At 41.3% G+C, this 21701-nt stretch overlaps 1 protein-coding gene across 1 annotated transcript; it reads right to left on the bottom strand.

Annotated features, from left to right (window-relative positions):
- Window positions 1-17061: 17061 nt before the first annotated feature.
- LOC118896389 (olfactory receptor 2S2-like) lies at window positions 17062-18092 on the bottom strand. Its single transcript, XM_036854162.1, is given in 2 exon segments — window positions 17062-18065; window positions 18068-18092. Coding segments are annotated over 2 exon segments (1029 nt in total).
- Between the last annotated feature and the right edge of the window lie 3609 nt (window positions 18093-21701).

Consider the following 21701-nt stretch of genomic DNA (forward strand, 5'->3'; position numbering starts at 1 on the left):
GCTGGTCAGATCACCGATGACCAACTTCAAGATGACTGTGAGAGCTGACTGTATTGTTTCTGCATGTAGCCCCCTCCCCTATCTATAAAAGCTCTTGCCCCCTGATTGTCAAGGGGGGAGTCGGCCTTTGGACAGGCGTCCGCCCTCCCCTCCGGTGGCCGGTCTCAAAAATAAAGCAACCTGTCCTTTCCTACCAACACTTGTCTCTCGAGAATTGGCTTTTGAGCAGCGAGCAGCCAGGCCTGGGTTCGGTAACAATGGCACTCTCCGCACTTAGAACTCCTTCAACGTTCATTTTCTCCTCTTGGCTCTAGCTCCATGGAAGCAGGGTCTTCCTTGCTACATTCACTGCTGTGTTGCTTGTCACTCGGGCTGTTTGCCTGATGTGGAGGAGGTGGACCCTAGGCACGGCCAGGTCACTACATGAGGATGAGTTCCCTGGAGGGTTGGCATCCTGGAAGGCCCCAGTCAGAGGACCCATAGAGTCCTCAGCCCTAAGCCCGTGGTGCTTGCTTTGGATTAGAGACACATGTGGTGGGATGGGTACTTAGGGAACACTGCAAGAATTAGATTATTTCCATGGGCTTTGACATTTTAGAGGTAACCGAATATTGTCAGTTATCTTTCAGGGCAAGAGAAAATGAAAAACAGTGACTGCAAAAGCAGGAGATGTTTAATCTTGCGAGCAAACTTGCCATGTGGATCCTAGATAGTAATGGGATTTTCTTAGAATTGCTAAAGAATTGCTGCTTTATCATTTTATCTGTTTTCTGCTTTTGTTTTTTGTGGTAAAGCTCCTGGTATTTGGCCAAAGGGATTGGAATTACAGGTAATGACCCCTAGTATTCAAGATGACTATGGAAGAGCAGCTGGGTATGGGTGGTGGGTGCCCAGCACAGGGATTTCAGCCATATGGAACGGCTCTCACCTGACGTTTGTGGTCTGGTTCTTAGGGAAAGTGAAGACATAGGGGCTTACGGGAATTGTCATACTTACTGTCTGGGTAAAAGCCATCTCATGGCAAGGCTTGCTTTCTATGATAATTTTTATTTATTATTTGTATTTCTTTTTATTTTGTACATTCAAAGATAAAAGGAAATTTAAAATTTGCTATCTGGGGAGACTAAGAGGATAGATTTTTTTTTCCATCTTGAAAAGAACATGTGTTTATTCTTCAAGAATAAAAGTTAGTTTCTAATTCCCTTACTTATATTTTATTGCTATTTTCCGTTTTTATTTTTGCTATGCATTATGAAAGTCGCACTCTTTACTTACGAAACTAAATTGATATCATTTTTTACTGGGGTAAAGTATACACAACATAATATTTATGATTTTAAAGTGTACAGTTCAGTAGCGTTAAGTACCTTCACACTGTTGGCCAACCATCACCACCATCCATCTCCAGAACTGTTTGCCTCCTCCCAAACTGTAACTCTGTACCAGTTAAACGCTATCTTCCCATTCCTCCCATCCTCAGCGCACCATTCTACTTTCTGTCTCTATGAATTTTAATACTCTAAGTACCTCACATAAGTGGAATCATACACTATTTGCCTTTTTTGACTGGCTTATTTCACTTAGAATGTCTTCAGGTGTCATCCATATTGTAGCATGTGTCAGAATTTTCTTCCTTTTTAACAATAATATTCTGTTGAATGGATAATTTTTATTTTAAAAATTCTGGTATGGCAAACTTCAAACATACATAAAAGCACAAAGAATAGTATATTGTGCTCCTAGGTACCCATTATCCCAATGGAAGATTGTTTATTCCATTTATACTTCCATCCAGTCCACATCCTACCTTTGGAAGCTAATCCCAGAACTATCACTTAATCTGCAAACAGTCCAGGATGTATTTAAAAGATAAGAACTTTAATTAAAAATGTAACCACAATACCATTATCACAACACCCTGAAACACTGAACAATGATTCCCTAATATCATCAAATATCAAGTCATTATCCAAATTTCTATATAATTTAAAATGTTTTAGTTGATTATATTTTCTTATATTTGTAACTGGCCATTTCAAGCCTCTAAAGATCTGGTGGTAGTAGAAGGGGGTTAGTTCTAAATCAAGGTAAATGAGATTTGAACTAATCAGGCTTCAGGTAAACTTCATGTACAGGTACTTGAAAGAATCTTTTCCTGGCTTGTCTGTTCCAAAGGATGTTTGCTTTCTTCTAAAAGCTCCAAGAGTAGTGAAGCAATGTGTCTTTTGCAGTTGAGCACCCACAAAGATTTAGCCTTTAATTATTGTGCTCTCTCATTTGGATTTGGCCTCTTATGCCCTTCCCTAGGGAAACTTAGTAGTTTCTAGTTTTGAGATAGGTAAGAGGATGGACTCTGGAATATACCTGGTGCTGTTAACTGCAACTTGAAATTGAAAAGGCTTATGAATGAAAAAGAAAAAGGAAATGAATGACGGATATTGGAGGATATTGTAAGACAGACTCAAGGATAAGGGTAAAATAAAGGGACTAGCTGAGCAATTCCTGTTATAAATGGTTGGCAGTAGTATTCCCTGGGGGGAAGCGACAACATAAAAGAGGAGACTCAAGGCAGGATTTTAGCAACAATCCAGGTACAACTTTCTTCTTCTTCTTCTTCTCCTTCTTCTTATTGTTTTATATTAAATTAGGGCTGCCAGATAAAACATAGGTTGCCGGTAAAGCTTCAATTTCAGATAAACAGTGAATACTTTCTAAAGTATTGTAAGTATGTCCCGAAGTGTCCTGGGTACTTTTGCCGTAAGCATTTTTGCTGTAGATATCTTTGCCGCAGGCATTTTCACCGCAATATTTTTGCTGCATCACTAATTGGCCGTAAGGCAATTTTGCCGTGAAAGAGAAAATAACGAGTTGACAGTTTTGGGTTTGACAGGTTGGTTAACTGGTTGAAATGTGTTAGCATTTCTTCCAGTTGGCGACATTATTGATGGCTTTATCGAGCTGACAGATGAGGATGGGATGATCTGCCCCCCAGAGTTGGCTTCCAATTTTGAAACACACTAGGGTGGAAGAGAAAGAGCCCTCGGAGTGTCTTGAAGGCATACCGTTGAACCCACACTTCCCACAGAACTTTGGAACGTCTATCAATAGACATGTGACAATGTGCCAAGAACAAACAACTGTGTAGAAGCTTTCATTATGCAATACAAACCTCGGTCACAAACGTGCACTCTAGTTATTGGGAACTAACACCTCTCTTTTAAGTTTATTTTTATTTTTATTGAAGTACAGTTGATGTACAATGTTGTGTTAGTTTCTGGTGTACAGCAAAGTGATTCAGATATATATGTATATGTATATATATATATATTTTTTTTTTTTCTTTTCCATTATGGTTTATTACAGAATATTGAATATAGATCCCTGGGCTATACAGTAGAACCTTGTTATTTATCCATTCTGTATATAATAGTTTGCATCTGCTAACCCCAAACTCCCAATCCAACCCTCCCCGCAACCCATCCCCTTGGCAACCACAAGTCTGTTCTCTATCTGTGAGTCTGTTGCTGGGAACTGACACCTCTCTTTTTGGCCTGCTGCACCGCTTGTGGGATCCTAGTTCCCTGACCAGGGATTGAACGCCCGGCCCTCGGCAGTGAGAGCAGGCAGTCCTAACTGCTGGACCGCCGGGGAATTCCCGACAGCTCTCTTAACAAGGGAACAAATTTTAGCAAAAAAGAAAAAGTGTGATGCTGAACAAGGACAGGAATCAACAAAGCAAAAAAAAAAAAAAAAAAAAAAAAAAGGGCGGGGGGAGGGCGTATAAAATACTATGAACGAGAGACTCAGAAGAGAAGTGCTTCGGTACAATGCACAAATAAAGTCAGTTATTTGTGCATTATTGCCTTGAATCTATACACATTTTAAATGTATTCAAATGTTTTGTATTTTGCAATAAAGTCTGTTTAATTTTGTTATGCATTTCTCATGCTTCATTGTGTCCTTTTTAATGTTCGTTCCCCTTTTATTTTTCGTTCTTATCTTTTACGGCAAAATTGCCTTACGGCCAATTAGTGATGCGGGAAAACGCTTGCGGCAAAGATGCCTCCGGCAAAGGTGCTTCTGGCGAAAATACCTGACTCGGTCCTGGGTACGTTGACATCTTTATACTAAAAAAAGTATTCGTTGCTTATTTGAAATTCAAATTGAATTGGCTATTCTGTATTTTTATTTGCTAAATCTGGTAACTTGGCCGTTAATGCGTAGGGACTCCACCTGTGAAACAGGGCTTTTGACCTTTAGGCCCCTTAGTTTTCTTAGAGGATGGTTGATGGTTGAATTTTCGTTTCTTTATTCAGTCTCCTTGTCCTGCATGTTCTACCTAATATCATAGCTTTTTATTAAAAAAATTGACGTAGTTTACATTAGCACCAACAGAATATGAGTACTTATTTCTCTCTATCCTCATTAACATCTAAAGCTATTGTTAGTCTTTTAATTTCTGCTAATTTTCCGGACAAATGTTTGAGAATTGCTGGTTTAGAGCACTTCTTAAATGAGACGAACTTTTCTTTTGTGACGCCTAGTATCAAGGTTTTGGTTAAAAAGAATTTTAAATTTTATTCTATATTGTAAAGAATTTTACAATGGAATGTAATGACTTACAACAAGTTAGCTGTTTTTAAATTCCAACAGTGGATTTTCCAGCTGCTTCCAACAAAACTGATCTTTTCTGTGCATACTCAAGGCAACACTCAAGAATTTCAAATTAGCTTTAGCAAAATCAAATATTTATATTTAAAAAGAAAACATTTGAACTTAGAACTCGTTAAGATAAAAAAGTTAACAAGCTGAAGATGCCTTGTTATTTAATGCCACTAATGGCAACATCTAGGTCAGATAAGTTATAGTGATTTAAAACAGCCTTCTCACTAGCTTTGTGTAACCATATTTGTAATTATTGCCATAAGTGATTTAAAAAGTCCCATAGTCTCTTTAGTCTACATTTCCACAAAAAGCTCTTGAAAGAACAAATTCTGCTCAGTTGTTTTTCCCTTTGCTTAAAAAAAAAAAAAAAAAAAAAAAAAAGTGCCAGGAATCTCACCCCACCCTGCTGCTGGGTAAAAGTCAATCATTTATTATTGCTGGATCAAACACAAGCATTCATGTCTAGGAAAACATTTTGCAATGAATGGGATCTTGGTCTCTACTAAAAACAAAAAATGGCTAAAAAGAGACTTCAATTTATTTTCAAATTCTATGGCTAAATTCCTATAATTCCTAACTGGTGAAAATATTGGCAAGCTACTAGATTTTACTTAGGATCAGATTTACTTCTTTGGTGTCTGCCCAGAGGAGCTATTGAGAGCTACTTGTGGCTAGCTTTTAAGAGACCAAATGGACCTCGAATGGAATGAATATTGACACTAGTGTACAATGCACAAGGAGAAGCAGAAGAAAGAATTGAATACTTTTATTTTTTGAATAGCTAAGTATAACCAACTTTCACTTCAAAGTTTTAACATTTGGCAAACCAAAAAGGTTACTTCTCAAAATGACCAAACATAACTGAACCCTTTCTTTGCATTTTGATATTAAGCTGGGAGTTATATAGCTTATCAAAATTCTTATCTAATCAACTAATTCAGGCTCACCAAATACAATCACTGTCAATCCAGACATACTCAGTGGTCTTCCTTTCCTTAAGCCTAATCAGACCTAAAGCTAATTAATCCCCCCAAAATAATCAGTTCCCCTCAAAGTGATCAAATCCCTTCCCCCAAGCATTCCCAATCATCTAGTCAACCACTAGCCATGATCTAGCAATCATCCATTAAATAAATGTCATTGTGACAGGGACTGATAATCTTTCAATATCCATTTTTCATTAACCCTTTCACTAATAGAAACCTCTAAATTTTAAGCATCCAGCTTCCTGGCTAGACACTATATTTCCCACCATCCTTTGCATCTGGGCATGTCCACGTGACTAAATCTGGCCAATGGGATTGAGTGGAAATGATGTTTTCAACTTCCAGGTCAAGTCCTTGAGAAAAAAACTGTCCACGCCTTCTCTGTCCCCCTTTCTTTCGGCTGGAATGTTTGAATTAAAGTGGTAAACCAGCTTTGATCAGTTGGATGAGGACGACAACATAGGGGAGAGTGGAGCAAAAAGAAAGAAGTGGGTCCCTGGATCACCTTGTAGAGCAGCATGACAGAAGTGCCAGTGAAGTCTCATGGTCATCCAGTCCAGATGCATGTAGGCCAAGGGCTGTTTCCTAACACCTACAGTCATGATGCGGTGTCCTTCTGTCCCACAGGTCAGATCTCAAGGTGTGGCCAACCACAGAGGGGTTTTGAAGGGCTCAGTACTTTCCAAGTCCTTGTCACTCAGATGCTGAAGCCTGTGATTAACCAGCAGAAAAAGAAGTTGGCCCCCAAGTACCCCTCTTGCAGTCTAGGAAGGTGAAGTCACCTAAGACTTCTGGTGAGAAGTCCTTGTGTTCCCTTAGAGGTGAGCATTGGTGAGAGACCAATGAGATACTTTAGAGTTATGGACTATTAAAACTAAATCTGGGTAGAGTAGAAGCCTTTAGCAAGACCTATGGGTCATACCTATAGACATTTAACATCTGTGGATGAGTCAAAATGTTATCAATTCTCAATATTTTCAAATGGATGGTGAACCAGCTTCAGACACCTCTTTGTGGTTCCTGCCGCCTCCTTGTGTGCCCTTGAGTTTGGTGAAATTGGTTTAATTATATCATTAGGCCCAGCTGCCTCTTGAGACAGGATTTCCTGCCAGAACATTCAGTTGTGCACTTTGAGGACTGTTTACAAGAGTTGGTGAAGTTGAACAGTGAAGTGTTTCATTAGTGGGGGAATCAATTCCGCTCCAAAGTCATCTTTATGCTCTTACACTAGGAACATTATTAGAGAATCAGAGGGTACTCAGAGACATTTAGTTAGAGCACAGTATATGGAGAAGACAAACTTTGCATAGATTGTCTCCTTGGACAGAGATGAAGGTGAGGTTTATAAAAACAAAATCTGCAGATGATCTTTGTTTTTGGGTAAGTTCATTGGCTCCAAGGAAGGCAGTTTGTGCTTGAAAAGGGCTGACAGAGTTATGAGGAAAGACAATTCTTAGTTGTATGTGGGTTTTTCTGAGAAGCCTTATGATTTCAGCTGTAGTACGTTCGTCGTGTGTCCCTCTCTGTATCCTAGCAGCCGGTGTCCTTCCATTGGTACCTGCATGATTTTTCTCATTGGAATTTCCTTGGGGAATTAATAATATGGGAATTTCATGATGGTGCTTTTGGACCCAAGCTGAAACATAAACATATACATGTATGTCATGGCTGTTGATCCCTAGCTTACAGAAGGGGGCATGAAGCGAGCATACTGCCTTTGTTATAGGACTGTGTGGATCATCTGGCTGTGTGTTTGATGTAGTACAACACGTGATGAGATCTTAGGCAGCCTAGATAATAGGATAGGGAATTGTGATAACTATTATCAATACATTTCATCTTCTCTGAGAAGCACAAAGTGAAGCTTTACTGTCATACTTGCTGGGAACATGTCCCAAAAGATGAAAGACATTTTAATTATCTGGATCCAGTCAAAGAACCTGATTCCACATCCAAACATATTATTATTTTAGATGTACACGACAAACCAGTATCCATAATCCAAATCACAATTATGCTGCCCAGCTCCATCTCTGATGAACCTGAATGAGAATTAAAGGTGAAGAATGTGTTGATCACTTGATGAAGAAATTCGTAATGCCACATTAGCTAAACTTGATGTGTATTGCCCATAGTTCAAAGTCTTATGATAGCTATTTTATCATGAGCTAGCACCGTCCTGGCAATTGTGCGACCGGCTGGGAAACAGATACGTATGGAGATAAAATTTCTAAGAAACTATTTTGTCAACTCTTTTATTTTTTTCCCAGTGTAGCTGAGTAAGTTTCTATAGACAAGGGGCTTTCTGGGAGTGAGTGGCAGCTCTTACATTAAAAACAATATAATGCAGAATTAGAATTATGGAGGATTTTGTGGTAGAAACTGTTTATTGTTCCACAATATCTGGTCATCTCTTCTTTCAGAATCAAAGAATCCCCAATTTTTAACTAGGTCACATGTTTGCACAGAATTAAGGCTGTATTTCTCAGCATCTCCTGCAATTAACTACAGCCACGTGACTAAGGCGAATGGATTGCAAATAGAATTGTAGCATGACAGCTTCTAGAAACCTATCTTATAGGACAGCTGGCATATGCCCTTTGCTCCCTGTATTATTCAGGATTCTCCAGAGAAACAGAACCAACAGGAGATATTTATTTGTTTATTATGAGGAATTGGCTCACAAATTATGGAGCCTGGAAAGTCCCACAATCTGCTGTTTGCAGACCCTGGAGACTCAGTCTGAGTCCAAAGCCCTGAGAACCAGGGGAGCTGATGGTGTAAATCCCAGTCTGAGGCAGGATGAGATGGGATATCCCACTGAATTCCTCCTTCCTCCACCTTCTGTTCTATTTAGGCCCTCAACATATTGAATGATGCCCACCCTCATTGGGAAGCGCAGTAAACTTTATCAAGTTCACAAATTCAAGTGCCAATCTCATTGGGAAACACTCTCACAGACACATCTAGAAACTGTTTAATTTGAGCATTCCATGGTCAGTCAAGTTGACACATAAAATTAACGAGCACCCTCCCCTTCTTCTTTGTCATTCTTTCATCCTACCACTTGTAATGTGGCATGAGAGCTGGAGCTCTAGCTGCCTTCTTGGACTATGAGGATAAGGACTACACCATTGTAATAAGAAAGCAGTAAACTAGAAGGAGGTAGAGTCTTTGAGGAACAGAGATTCCACAGTATCCCTGGATTACCTACCCTGCACAGAGAAATGAGCTGCTATCTTGTGTAAGCATTACTAATGTGAGGCTCTGCTATATTTGATTAAACCTAATCCTCACTGATACAAAGCCTTATCTTTATGTTTACTTGATTCTTCATGGGCCTTAGTCAATGGGTCTCTAGCCATTTCCCCTCAGTGGTAAGAGGCCAAACCTTGGTTCTTAGGATAACAAACTCAACATGTTAAGAATAGGGACAGGTCCAGTGAATCTTAAGGACTTAAATTTTCCAGCTGCTTCAGTTGGTTCTGAAGATAATAGCCACGAGCTCTATGAGGCAATGTGACTACATTTTTACTCTTCAGAGAGCATTGCTAATGCAAAAAGTATACCTATCCTTTGCCTAAGGATGTCAATTCATTCCTGAAAACCTTGCTGCTAAGGGAAAAAAGTCAATAGATGGAAAAAGTTTTCTAATGATTTTAATACGAAAAATTAGGATATGTTTCATCGTGACCCAAGATACCCTAAACAGTATTCACAGATAGAAGAATATATTAATTGAACAATGAAAACAAGTTTATGTAATAAACAGCAGTTAGAAAGTAAATAAATAGAGTTTATATGTAAAATGTAATATAATGAAGTTTACAGTACTTTCCAAGGGAAGAAGAAGGACTTGATAGTGGGTGGGACTGGGGGGAGAAGGGATTCTTTGGAAAATGGAGTCTTCTTTCTGCCCTATTTTCTTCAACAATATTTCAGCATTTTGGGGGTTCGTGGTAATCTTGAATTCAAACTGCACTGCACTATAAATAAAATCTGCACTATAAATAAAATCATATCACAGAAAATATTTAAAAATAAATACACGAATGCTTCAAAACATGTAAAAAATAGTGCATGTGCACAGCGCACTGAAGAGTCACAGGAGGTACTGCCTCTTCATTCGTCTCGCTTGGCAATACATTTGAGTTCATCCCTATGTGGCAAACATCTCCTGTTTGTTCCATATGATATTTTCCAGCTAGAAACTGCTGTGCTGAGTAATAAGTTGGTGAGTATGTCTTTGCCTGAAACCAAAAGTCAAAAATCTTGTAGTATATGACATTGGGTGAGAACATTGTTATTCTGAAAAAAATTTTTTTAAATTTAAATTATTTTAAATTTTTTAAAATTTAAATTATTCCACTTTTCAGACAGTGACTCCTTTAAAAAATTAAAGGAGTCACTGTCTGAAAAGTGGAATAACCTTCAAAGCTGTAATGGCAGCAAGTCATTACTGACTGGTCATTATGTGGGGTACGTGTATGGCTGGGGAGGAGGGGTCAGGAAGAGGCAGCAACTCAAATCTCTTTACAGGGGTCTTACACTTGGTAACAGTGAGCTGAGTCCTTATGAGGTGTGGTAAGAATGCCAAACTGCAGGCAAAACTGCCACATCTAGCCTTTTTGCAAGGGCCCTAGGCCTAAAATCGCTCCTGTGTTTTCTTTCAGCCAGACTTGAGGGATGCAGGGTGTGTGTTCCCCCGTCTGGGAGAAAGAACGGGATAGTTCACCTGTACGTGTTTGCTCGCCTCCCCATTTTCCTGAAATCTCTTGAACGCCGGCTGGGTCTATGCTCGCTCTTTTCCGGCTCTGAGCCCCACCGGAAACCTCGGTAAGTGCTGCTGGAGCCAAAAGGCATGGGCTTTGGAGTCAGACGAAGTTGGATTCAAATCCTGGCATTTCCTTCTCTGAACACTTTTAAGTCTTTCTTATTCACCTCCTCCCTCTTTTCCCCCCAGACCTTCCTCTGACCTTGCATTCTCCTCAAGTTGCATCGTATCAAGTTTTTTCTTCTCTAACTTCACTGTGTTACACGTGTTCAATCTGCCATCTTATCAGAAAGACTTTTTGTGCTGGACTCAACTCTCCTGGAGTGCTCTTGGCATGTTTTTGTTCCTCTGGCGGTTCGCTCGCATCAGGAGACTTGTTTCTCTAGGTTCTGTTTACTCCTCTGTCTGGCTGCTGGGTGCTCTGCTGCTGGCCCTCTTTAGGCAGCCGCATCCTGGGAGTGGGCCAGGCACTGTAGTCTGCCCGTGTGCGTTAGGGTGTGAGACACTGGCCGCTTGTGAGTCCTTTAATAGGCCCCAAGCTGCCAAGACGAGTAAAACCTGCATAATTCTCTACTCTGGGCCAGAGAGACAGACCCCTGGGCTCTTCTAGTGACCCTGACATGGAAGCAACAGCCGTGCCCCTCTGTGGTCCAGAAATTGCCCAACCAGACTCTCTTAGATACCACAGCGTTTCCTCTTTCTTGCCCCAACACGTGATGCTTGTCTCCAGGATCTCGTACAGAGGAGTAAAATTCCTGCACCACTTCCATCTTTTAGGACTCTCACATAGCCTCGGCATTGCCCACGGCTCTGAATCTCAGCAGCTGCCTGTTCTAGGAAAGTAGAGTAGCTGGATTGGGGTTGGGTTGTGACGCATCATGGATTCTACAGAACAAACTGCTGTTTTCCCAGAATCCTCAGAGGATTCTCTAGTAGAATCTTTTAAGATTTTATTTTTTTATATTTTAATCTTTGACTCCTCTGGAATTTATCTTGGTATTTGGGGAGGGGTCTTATGGAACTGAGACCCAGAATAATGAGCCCTGAGAATGTGGAAAGAAGCAGGACATTGGAACCAACTGATGTAAGAAGCAACTGCTGCTGCTCAAAGGCATTGTGGGGCAACAAGGACAGGAATATGGAGCAAACCAGAAGGAGGAAGTCCCTTTTTCCTCCTCCAGCCTTCCACTCTCCCTCTAGCGCCCCCTGTGGGCAGCACCTATAGGGAGCCAGCTGGCAAAGCAGAAATGTGGTTTGGGATCCCAGCCCAGCAACATAAAACTGAATAGTATAGAAGGATAGCTTTGGAGCTGAGAGGCAATAGCTTAATAATTAGCACGTATTAAATGACCATATATATTTGGGTCTATTTCTAGACTCTATTCTGTTCCAATGATCTATTTATTTCTTCACTAGTACCAAACTTAAAAGAAAAATTACTGTACTTTTGCATACATTTTGATATCTAGTAGGACTAATTTCCCATTGTTGGTCTTTTTCCAAATATTTCTGGCTGTTCTGACATGTTTTTCTATATGTATTATATTATATATAATATATAATTTATTTCTGTGTGAATTAGAGTTAGCTTGTTAGTGACTGGGATTGCATTGAATTTCTGTATTAATTTCGGGAACTTGAGAAGTTTACACTAGCAAGATTTCTTATCTGAGTTATATTTTTCAATTTATTCAATATTCCTTTGAATTCTTTCAATAGAGTATTATGCATTTATTCATGTAAGTATTGTGGATTCTTAACTTTATTCTTAGGTATTCCCCCCTCCAATTCATTGCTAATATAGACGAATTCTTTTCCCCCCATAATATTTCCTCCTGGATACTGTTTGTATGAAAAACTTGATTTTTGCTTGTTAATTTCATAACCAACTTCTTCGTTGAATTCTCCTATTTTTTAAAAAAATTTATTTGTTTACATTTAAAAATTTTTTGGCTGCATTGGGTCTTCGCTGCTGCGCACGGGTTTTCTCTAGTTGCGACGAGCGGGGGCTACTCTTCGTTGCGGTGCATGGGCTTCTCATTACGGTGGCTTCTCTTGTTGCAGAGCACAGGCTCAAGGTGCACAGGCTTCACTAGTCGTGGCTCGTGGGCTGTAGAGCTCAGGCTCAGCAGTTGTGGCGCACCGACTTAGTTGCTCTGCGGCATGTGGGATCTTCCCGGACCAGGGCTTTAACCCGTGTCCCCTGCATTGGCAGACAGATTCTTAACCATTGCGCCACCAGGGAAGTCCCGAATTCTCCTATTTTAGAAAAATTGCTTTTCAATCAATTTTCCTGTTTCATCGAGGTATAAAATTATTAGTATATGTTATCAATAATAATAAAATTATTCCCCACTTTCTTCTATTTTCACTCTATATTTCTTTCTGTTCTCTAATTAAATGGTTGGTATTTCCAGAACAGTGTTAAATTGTAATGGGTTTGATCTACTGATTCATCATTAAGCATGTTGCAGACTTTTAAAATTAGAGACATTTTAATTTTGTTAAAGAACACACCTGTTCCGATTTTATTAGAAGTTTTATAAAACTCAGAATTTGATTTGTTAAACTTTAAAAAATGACTTTGGGGGAGCTATTGAAATGGTTATTTTTTCCTCCTTTGACCTGTGAATGTGATGAATTATCCCAGTAGGTATCCTTAAAATTTTCCACCTTTACATTTTAAAAGTAAATCCACTTGGACATTATTTTAATGTATTGCTGAATTCTATTATATATGTAGAATACCTATAATATATGTATATACACAGACACATACATTTGTGAGATGGGTCTCTGGTTTTCTCAGTTGTACCTTCTTTGTCATGTTTTTCATGTTTCAGTATCATTGTTATGCTGGCTTGGTTAAAGGAATCTGGAAGATATCTTTCTCACTGTATGCTCTGAAATAATTTAAACAGTATTAAAACCTTTTATTTAATGGCATTCACCTGTGAAACTCCCTGGGTCTAGAACATCTTCATGTGGTCAATCTTTGACAATTTCTCAATTTCTTCTTAGGTAGTTGGTGTTTTAAGATTGTCTAAATCTTAAATGGTTAATTGGGTCCTTTATTTTTTCTTAGAATATAATTTTTCCCCAGATTCTCACATTTATTTCTGAGAGTAGAGCAAAAATATGCTTTTACAATGTTTAATTTTCTTGGCTACAGTGGCATGCATCATAATTGAGTTGGGTGGTCCATCCGGATTGGGGACCCCTGGGGGGTGGAGATGAAGGGCAGGCTGAGCAAGTGGAACCCGCCTCCCTCCACTGTCTCCCACCTCCATTCTGCCCCCAACCCTGCCCTGCTTCCGCCAAAGCAGATCCACTTTATATTTGAAGTTTCAGCTGGAAGATTTCATTGGGGATTTGGTCAGTAAAATAAAAGCCTGAAAAAGCACAGATCCAGAACTGTAAAGTTGAAATAATACATTTGTTTGAATAAGTATAATAATATGATAGTGGACTTTCCTGGTGGCACAGTGGTTAAGAATCCGCCTGCCAATGCAGGGGACACGGGTTCGAGCCCTGGTCCGGGAAGCTCCCACATGCCACGGAGCAACGAAGCCCGTGTGCCACAACTACTGAGCCTGTGCTCTAGAGCCTGCAAGCCACAACTACTGAGCTCATGTGCCACAACTACTGAAGCCCACGCACCTAGAGCCCGTGCTCCTCAACAAGAGAAGCCACCGCAATGAGAAGCCCGTGCACCGCAAATGAAGAGTGGCCCCCGCTCACCACAACTAGAGAAAGCCCATGTGCAGCAACGAAGACCCAACGCAGCCAAAAATCATAAATAAATAAATAAATTTATAAAAAAAAATAATAATAATAATAATAATAATAATAATATGATAGTATTCCTGTCCCCCCAAAGAATTTATCCATTCTAGTCATTTTCATTTGGGGGATTTTAGGAATGAGTTCCTATATTGTATGATGTCATATCAATACTTTTTCAGAAAGACTGATGACCTAAGTCAGTGAAAAATTTCCTCAGTCTGGTTGTCTCTTCTTGTTCCTGTTAATGCATCTTGTTCTTTTTAAAAGCGTCGGCTAGAAGAAAGGTGACTGACATTGAAAGGCAAGAAATGTGAAGCTGGAGTAGGGTTAGACATTGTTCCTAGAGAAAACAATTTATGTGATTTCTAATTTAACAGTTACATCAGGATCATGTAGTTTGTAATATAAAAGGATACAGCTGCCATTAGAGGAAAAGAAAGTAGAGGACAGCCTACTAAGAAGGTAGACTTGTTCTCGGTGTTTCTCAACGTCAGTCTGATCTCAGTTACCCTGGGGAAATAGAGTTAGCTTAGTAGTGTTACTATTCCCAAGGTATTTTCAGAAATATCACATCCTTTCTATTGCTGGAATGAACGAGATGATGCTTTAGACACAGTTTGGTACCTCCAGTTGGGTAATGTTGGGTGATTTTGGCACAGGAGGAAGGGCTGGGGCTGTTTGGGCTGGAGGGGAATAGCCTCGGGAAGAACTATCTTTATATGTCAGAGGGAAAGGGATTAGGTGCATTTCATATAGAGGCACAAAGCTGAATTAGGACGGGAAGGTAGAGGCTATAGGAGGATATATTTTCGTATAATTCAAGGAAGAATTTGCTAGTAGGGCTGAATGAAACAGCTAGAATCTGGAAGTATTGAATTCTTCATCACTGGAGGTATCCAAGCAGATGCTGGGTGACTGGCGTCAGGGATACTGGAGAGGAACTCCATGCATCATGTAGCTCTGGTTGAACAAGAAGACCTCTGAAGCCTCATCTAAGGATGATGTTGCACGGCTCCACAAGTGTCTGAAGTTTGCTTAAATTGCCACTAGATGTCACTCTTGTATGTTTGCAATAGCAAGATTTTTTTTTTAATAGGTTTATTTTTTATTTATTTATTTTTGGCTGCATTGGGTCTTCATTGCTGCTCTTCATTGCTGCATTGGGTCTTCAAAGCTGCAGGCTTTCTCTAGTTGCGGCGAGCTGGGGTTACTCTTTGTTGCAGTGTGCGGGCTTCTCATTGCCGTGGCTTCTCTTGTTGCAAGCATAGGCTCTAGGTGCACTGGCTTCAGTAGTTGTGGCACGCGGGCTCAGTAGTTGTGGCTCGCGGGCTCTGGAGCGCAGGCTCAGTAGTTGTGGAGCACAGGCTTAGTTGCTCCATGGCATGTGAGATCTTCCCAGACCAGGGCTTGAACCCGTGTCCCCTGCATTGGCAGGCAGATTCTTAACCACTGCGCCACCAGGGAAGTCCTTTTTTTTTTTTTTTTTTTTGCTGGTGCAAAGTAGAAATCAGGAACATGACTGATTAACATAAGACAGTGAAATTTTATTAACAAAATGTGCATCCCTGTCTTATACTTATACAATTCGTTTTTAATAAATATAAGAAAACTTAAATATCACTTGAAGCAAAAATTTCCAAGATCTACTGTATTCTCAAAATTGGATTCCTTTTCTAAATTCTCTTTTAGTTTTCCAATATTCTCAGAATTTAATATAACTTGCCATAAAACTGCTTCTGTTCATCCACTGCCATCTCGAATGTCTCATCCATCTTTTGTGTCTATTGTTCTAGATAGGAACTATATCTTGCTCTCTTCCACATGGCACATTAGCACTCTGCGGCACTCATAATAATACTTCTAGCAATATCGTACATTTCTATGCTGCTTACTATTTACAGAGGACTTATTTATAGTGTCTTATCTAATCCACGTAAAAAAAAATAAAGTGGTTAGGTTTTTAAAATATGAAGAAATAAGCTGAGAGATGTTAAGCAACCTGCCCAAGGTCATAAGTAAGAAAATACTTCCCAGTTTTATTGTGCTAAACTATGGAGGCTCAGGAAATGCTACAGACTTTATGTCTCTTGGACATTTGCAGTGTACTTAGTATATTAAAGTCTCTGAGAATTCCTGGCAACTTTAACCCCCCACCCCAAAGTCTTCAAACATATGTAGCCACTATCTGTTTCTTTCTTACTCTATCTACCTGTCATCTATTTTTTTTTTCAGAATGTGAGTTATTATGTAACAGACTACTAGCTTTTCTATTGGGAATTGCTGTAAGTGATGAATATCAAATTCAAACCCTATACTCCTTCTTCAATTTAGTTTGATTGACTAGCAGTGTTTCAAAATGTACAGTGCATCAAGAAAAATATAGCTTCAATTTTCTCATAGATAAAAAAGAAATTTATTTAATCAAAATAGGTTATTCTCACCCAAAGTCTTTCTATGTGGCAAATTTTGTCTCTTCTGAGCATTTCAGGCAAACTCAATCTAATATACAGAAGTCCAAGATGAAAATGTCCACTTCCTCCTTGTTCCTCTGACTCTCCCTGTGATTCCAACAGGGGTGGCAAAGCTGCTGTGAGAGCCATCTTACCTCTCTGAACTAACTCTGCAGTTTAGGCACAACACGGGCCATTAGGCTTGCTCTAATGGTCCCTGTCTCCTTGGTTTTAGCATGTTATCAGAATGTCTTCATCATTCAATTAGAGGATTTATTGTCTGGCATCTGTTGAATGTCAGACATGTGGCCAAAACTCAGGAAATACACTCTGGAAAGTTAAACATTCCCTGAAAATGGACTTAAGGGGAAGAGATCATTCCAGTTAAGTTGACTTGGCTTTAGAATGGCAGCTGTAATGATTGAAGTCCTTTCTTCCATGGGGGTGAGAACCACAGAAGGCTCCTCCTACAACACTGACTGAAGGATTTCTGACTCACCAGTTTCCTCACAGCGGCCTTCACATCCTTGTTCCTCAGGCTGTAGATGATGGGGTTGAGCATGGGGGTCACCACCCCATAGAAGAGAGGGATGAACTTGTCTGAAAGATCCTCTTTGTCTACCCCCAGGGGGTGCTTAGACTTGGGCTTCCCGTACATGAAAAATAAGGTCCCATAGAATATTATCACCACAGTGAGGTGGGCAGAGCAGGTGGAGAAGGCCTTTTTCCTCCTCTCAGCTGAGGGGATCCTCAGGATGGTAGCAATGATGAAGACATAAGAGGCAGAGATGAACAGAACTGGGACCCCCTGGAAGATCACATTGGTCACGCCTATGCTGATCACATTGATGGAGATGCCAGCACAGGCCAACTTCAGGACAGCCAGGATCTCACAGGTGAAGTGGTTGATGATGTTGTCCCCACAGAGGGGCAGCAGAATTGCCAAGGATGTGTGTACCAGAGAAGCAGCACCACCAATAGCCCAGGAGCCGGCAGCCATGGGCACATAGGCAGACTTGCTCATGACCGCAGGGTATCTAAGGGGGTTGCAAGTGGCCATGTAGTGGTCAAACGCCATCATGCTCAGGAGCACACACTCTGTCCCTGCCATGGCAAAGGAGAGGAACATCTGCACGGCACAGGTGGAGAAAGAGATGGTTTCCTGGGGGGCCAGGAAGCCATCCAGGACCAGAGGGACTGAGGAGGCTGTGTAGCAGATGTCCAGCAAGGAGAGGTTCCTCAGGAAGAAGTACATGGGCTTGTGTAGGCGGGAGTCAAGGATGGTCACCAGGATGAGGACCCCGTTGCCCAGCAGGGTCACCAGGTACATGGGCAGGATGAGTACAAAGAATGTTTTCTCCAGCCTTGGGTGGGCTGAGAGGCCCAGGAGAATGAACCCCACTGGGGGGAGGTCTGATTAGCTTTTTCCATGTGATATCCCCTCTGTCCTCAGCAAATTACAAAAGTAGCACATCAGGCTTTCTTGAAAAGAGTCCCAGGCATCTGGTATGCGGTCACTTCTGCTGCGTAATAGGAGAGCATATGTGTGTTAGAGAAAAACAACTGAAAGAGACAGCAGGGTGTCCTCAGCTCTTACACAAGAGAAGGTCAGAGTTGGAGCAGAGCTTACAACGGGCCAGCATTGGGCGAGGGCCTCAAGTAGTCTAGGTGTGTGAGGGGTTTTTCCGGAGTTGCTACATCCTCTCATTGCCCGTAAAAGCAACTGAGACCTCGAGAGGGAAGTGACCTGTCCGAGTCTTCTAAGTTGGTGACAGAGACAGGACTTGACCCCAGCGGACCTGATCCCCAGTCAAGGAGAGATTTTCCTCCACATTATGACTAGCGGCTGGAAAATCCTATGAATGATTTCTCTTTAAAGTAAATGTGTAGACATTTCATTTAATCTGAGTTTTCTTAGATTCTCAGGGAGGAAAATCCCCAAGCTGATCCAATTCTTAGAACCAGTAAATTTTAAAGCCTCTTTAAATTTTGACTACAAAACTTGTATAAAATGTCAATCCACTTCCAGACAGAGACAAGCCCAGGTAAAGACTCAACCATACTGAGGATGACTTCTCCAGTCTGCCTACCATAAATGACACAGACTTGATGTTGTCAGCATTGGAATCTGCCTGTTTTAATACAGATTGATAGCAATATATGGGGAGCTTCCTATATGGGGAGGAACTTTATGAAGTCAACACAGGATTGATTGGAGTGATTGAACACACACTATGGGCTGACAACTGTGCAGCTTACTAACCAGTTAACTCAGTGATCAATAACCATATGAACTACACATACCAGATAGTAGGCTGTACAGCATTAACTTCTAACCTCATCTCCCTGGAATACTGGTGAACTTCTTAGCCAGAGGTAACTAAGAAATGTTTTTCCTTTGTCCTTTTATGCTATATTTTATCCTTGTGTAATATTCTGGCTTTCTGACCCCATCTTTGGGTTCCGTACAAGCAACTAGCTTATAGGGAGACCTATATGCCTTTGTGTAGAGGATTTCTAGTCTCTTAGCTGCAATTGCTCAGACTCTAAATTCAGAATCCTCATTGATAATATTTCTCTAGCTCCTTCTTAATTGCAATGGGTGTGTGTGTAGGAGTGGGGGCATGGTGGAAGATGAGTGGTAAATATTAAGGAGCATCTACTCTGTGCCACATTCTTTGAAACACCCCAAGAAGAAGATACTGTCATTCAAGGTTTATAGATGAAGTAACCAAAGCTCGGAGGAGTGGAAGATTTTCTCTCTGGGGTTGAATGACAGATTGGGGTTGAATGATTTTCTCTCTGGGGTTGGATTGCAGGCTCCAATTCTGAGTTCTTTCCACCAAATAGTTGCCTTGATGTCTTGGTGCACAGATTTTTGAAAGCTCCTGTCTCTCCAATACCAGCTCTATGTATTCTCTGATCCATCTCTTTGTTCAGCATGCCTTTGCTTCACTCATGGTGGAAGAGTTTATGTCAGATGTGTTGTCAGGCAGTTCAGCTCCTGCCCTGAATTGAATCCAGTGTTTCTCAACCTCAGCACTATTGGCATTTGGGGCTGGATAATTCTTTGTTGTGAGGGGCTGTCCTGTGCATTGTAGGATGTTTAGCAGCAGCATCCCTGGCCTCCACCCACCAGTTGCTAGTAGCACCTACTCCCTGAGCTGTAAAAGCTAAAAATGTCTCCAGACATTGCTAAATGTTTCTGGGAGGAGAGGGGTGTGCAGAGTTGCACCCAGCAGAGAGCCATTGACCTAACCCAGGAGACGGCTCCCCCATTATGCAATCACGGGTTTCATTGTATTTCCTGTGCAAGCCTATTACCCTTCCCCCAGTCCCTCAGCACATGAGGATGTTTCTGTTTGCTCGAGGCAGGTCCACTCTGTGTGCCCCGCCATGAACTTCTGCCCCAACTTATCTCACATTCCTCCCAGTGTCTCTCCCAGCTCTTCCAGGAAATGAAAAGTAAACATTATGGTCAGTGTCACAAACAAAATTTGATAGTGACAAGGACATGCTGTGCTGGCAGAAGCCAAGGAAAGTGGCTTCTGTTAGAGAAGCCGTCGTGTCCACTCCCAGCAGACAAATCTGTGCACACAGAAAGTCCTGCCCATGAACAATACGGTGTGGGCGTGAGTGATACACAGGATTTGACCTCCGTGAGAGCTGCATCCATGGAAATCTTAGTGCCTGTCACGTGGGAGATGCTGAATAAAAGTTGGTTCAATCAGGATGAACTGAACAGCTAGGAAGACCTTGCACACCGAGACCGGAGCTGTGGGACCCGCCCCTGCCCATGACATGGGTCTTCTCTGTGGCTTGAGCGAGTCCCTTCTCCTCCTGAGGTCTCAGTTTCCCCACGTGCATCCTGAGAAGGCTGAATCAGGTGCTTCCCTGGGCATCCCAGCTCTGTTGTGGACTATCCCGTGCTGGGAGCAGTCTTTGGTAAAGGTGGCTGCCCACTCCTTCGGGTGTGGTGTGTGTGCATGTGTGCGTATGCGTGTGTGTGTGTGTGTGTGTGTGTGTGTGTGTGTAGGGGAGATAAAGTAGGGCTGTGTCAGGCTTTGGAGGGGACTCAGGATGGAAGAAAACAAAGAGCTCTGACTCATACAGCCCAGTGAGAGGAGGGAGAGGGGGCCAGCCGGGAGAGCAGGGAGAGGAACGGAAGCTTTCACCTTTGTGGGGCTGTACATGCAAGTGTGGCTCCTTGGCTTGTCCCGAGGACCTGGCCTGGCTAGTGGTCCCACCTCTACCTGTCTCTGGAGCCAGCAGGTAGCTGAGGAGTGGAGGCAGCTCAGGGTAGTCAAAAAGCCCCTTACATGTTCATACAGCCTTTCTGAGGAGCTCTTTGCCTAGAAAAAGTAAAAACCTGAAAAACCTGCATACCCATCACCTTAGCAATTCCACCTCTGGGAAATAATTCTACAGAATCAATGAGAGTAGAGGGCCAGTGTCTCACAGTAAAGGCTTTTACATAGCAATACTAGCAAGTGAAAATAGGAAACAAAATAACTGTCCACCAAGAAATGCCTAAGTAAATTATGCCACTTCATATAATGGAACATAAATTATATATATATATTTAATATATAATTAAAGTTATATTTGTGATTTTTTACACCATAATATTATTCCACTATAATGGTAAATGAAAAGGGAGAATACAAAATTTTACACACTGTTATGATCTCAATTAGGTAAACGATATGTGTGGATTAAAGTTACCGGAAGGAAATTATAGCAAAATCAGTAAGGGAGGGATTCCTCTTTGTACCTCTTCAGTATTACCCCATTTTCTATTAATACAATGGGCACAAGTTACTTGGTATTCAGAGGGAAAAAATCTTAGTAATTATGAAAGGAAAGTGAGAAAAACAGAAAGAACTAGCCATAGACTGGAAACCAGATGGACCAGGCTCGGGTCTGCTGACCCTCTGACCCTGAGGAAGACCATTCTTCTGAGAAATCTCTGCAGGAGGGGGATGACGGGAATCCCATCTGCCTCCCTCCCTGGGTTCCTGTGAGGAGGGAGCAGCAAGG

Source organism: Balaenoptera musculus, chromosome 6 (genome assembly GCF_009873245.2).
Source record: "Balaenoptera musculus isolate JJ_BM4_2016_0621 chromosome 6, mBalMus1.pri.v3, whole genome shotgun sequence".
NCBI classification, from domain to species: Eukaryota; Metazoa; Chordata; class Mammalia; order Artiodactyla; family Balaenopteridae; genus Balaenoptera; species Balaenoptera musculus.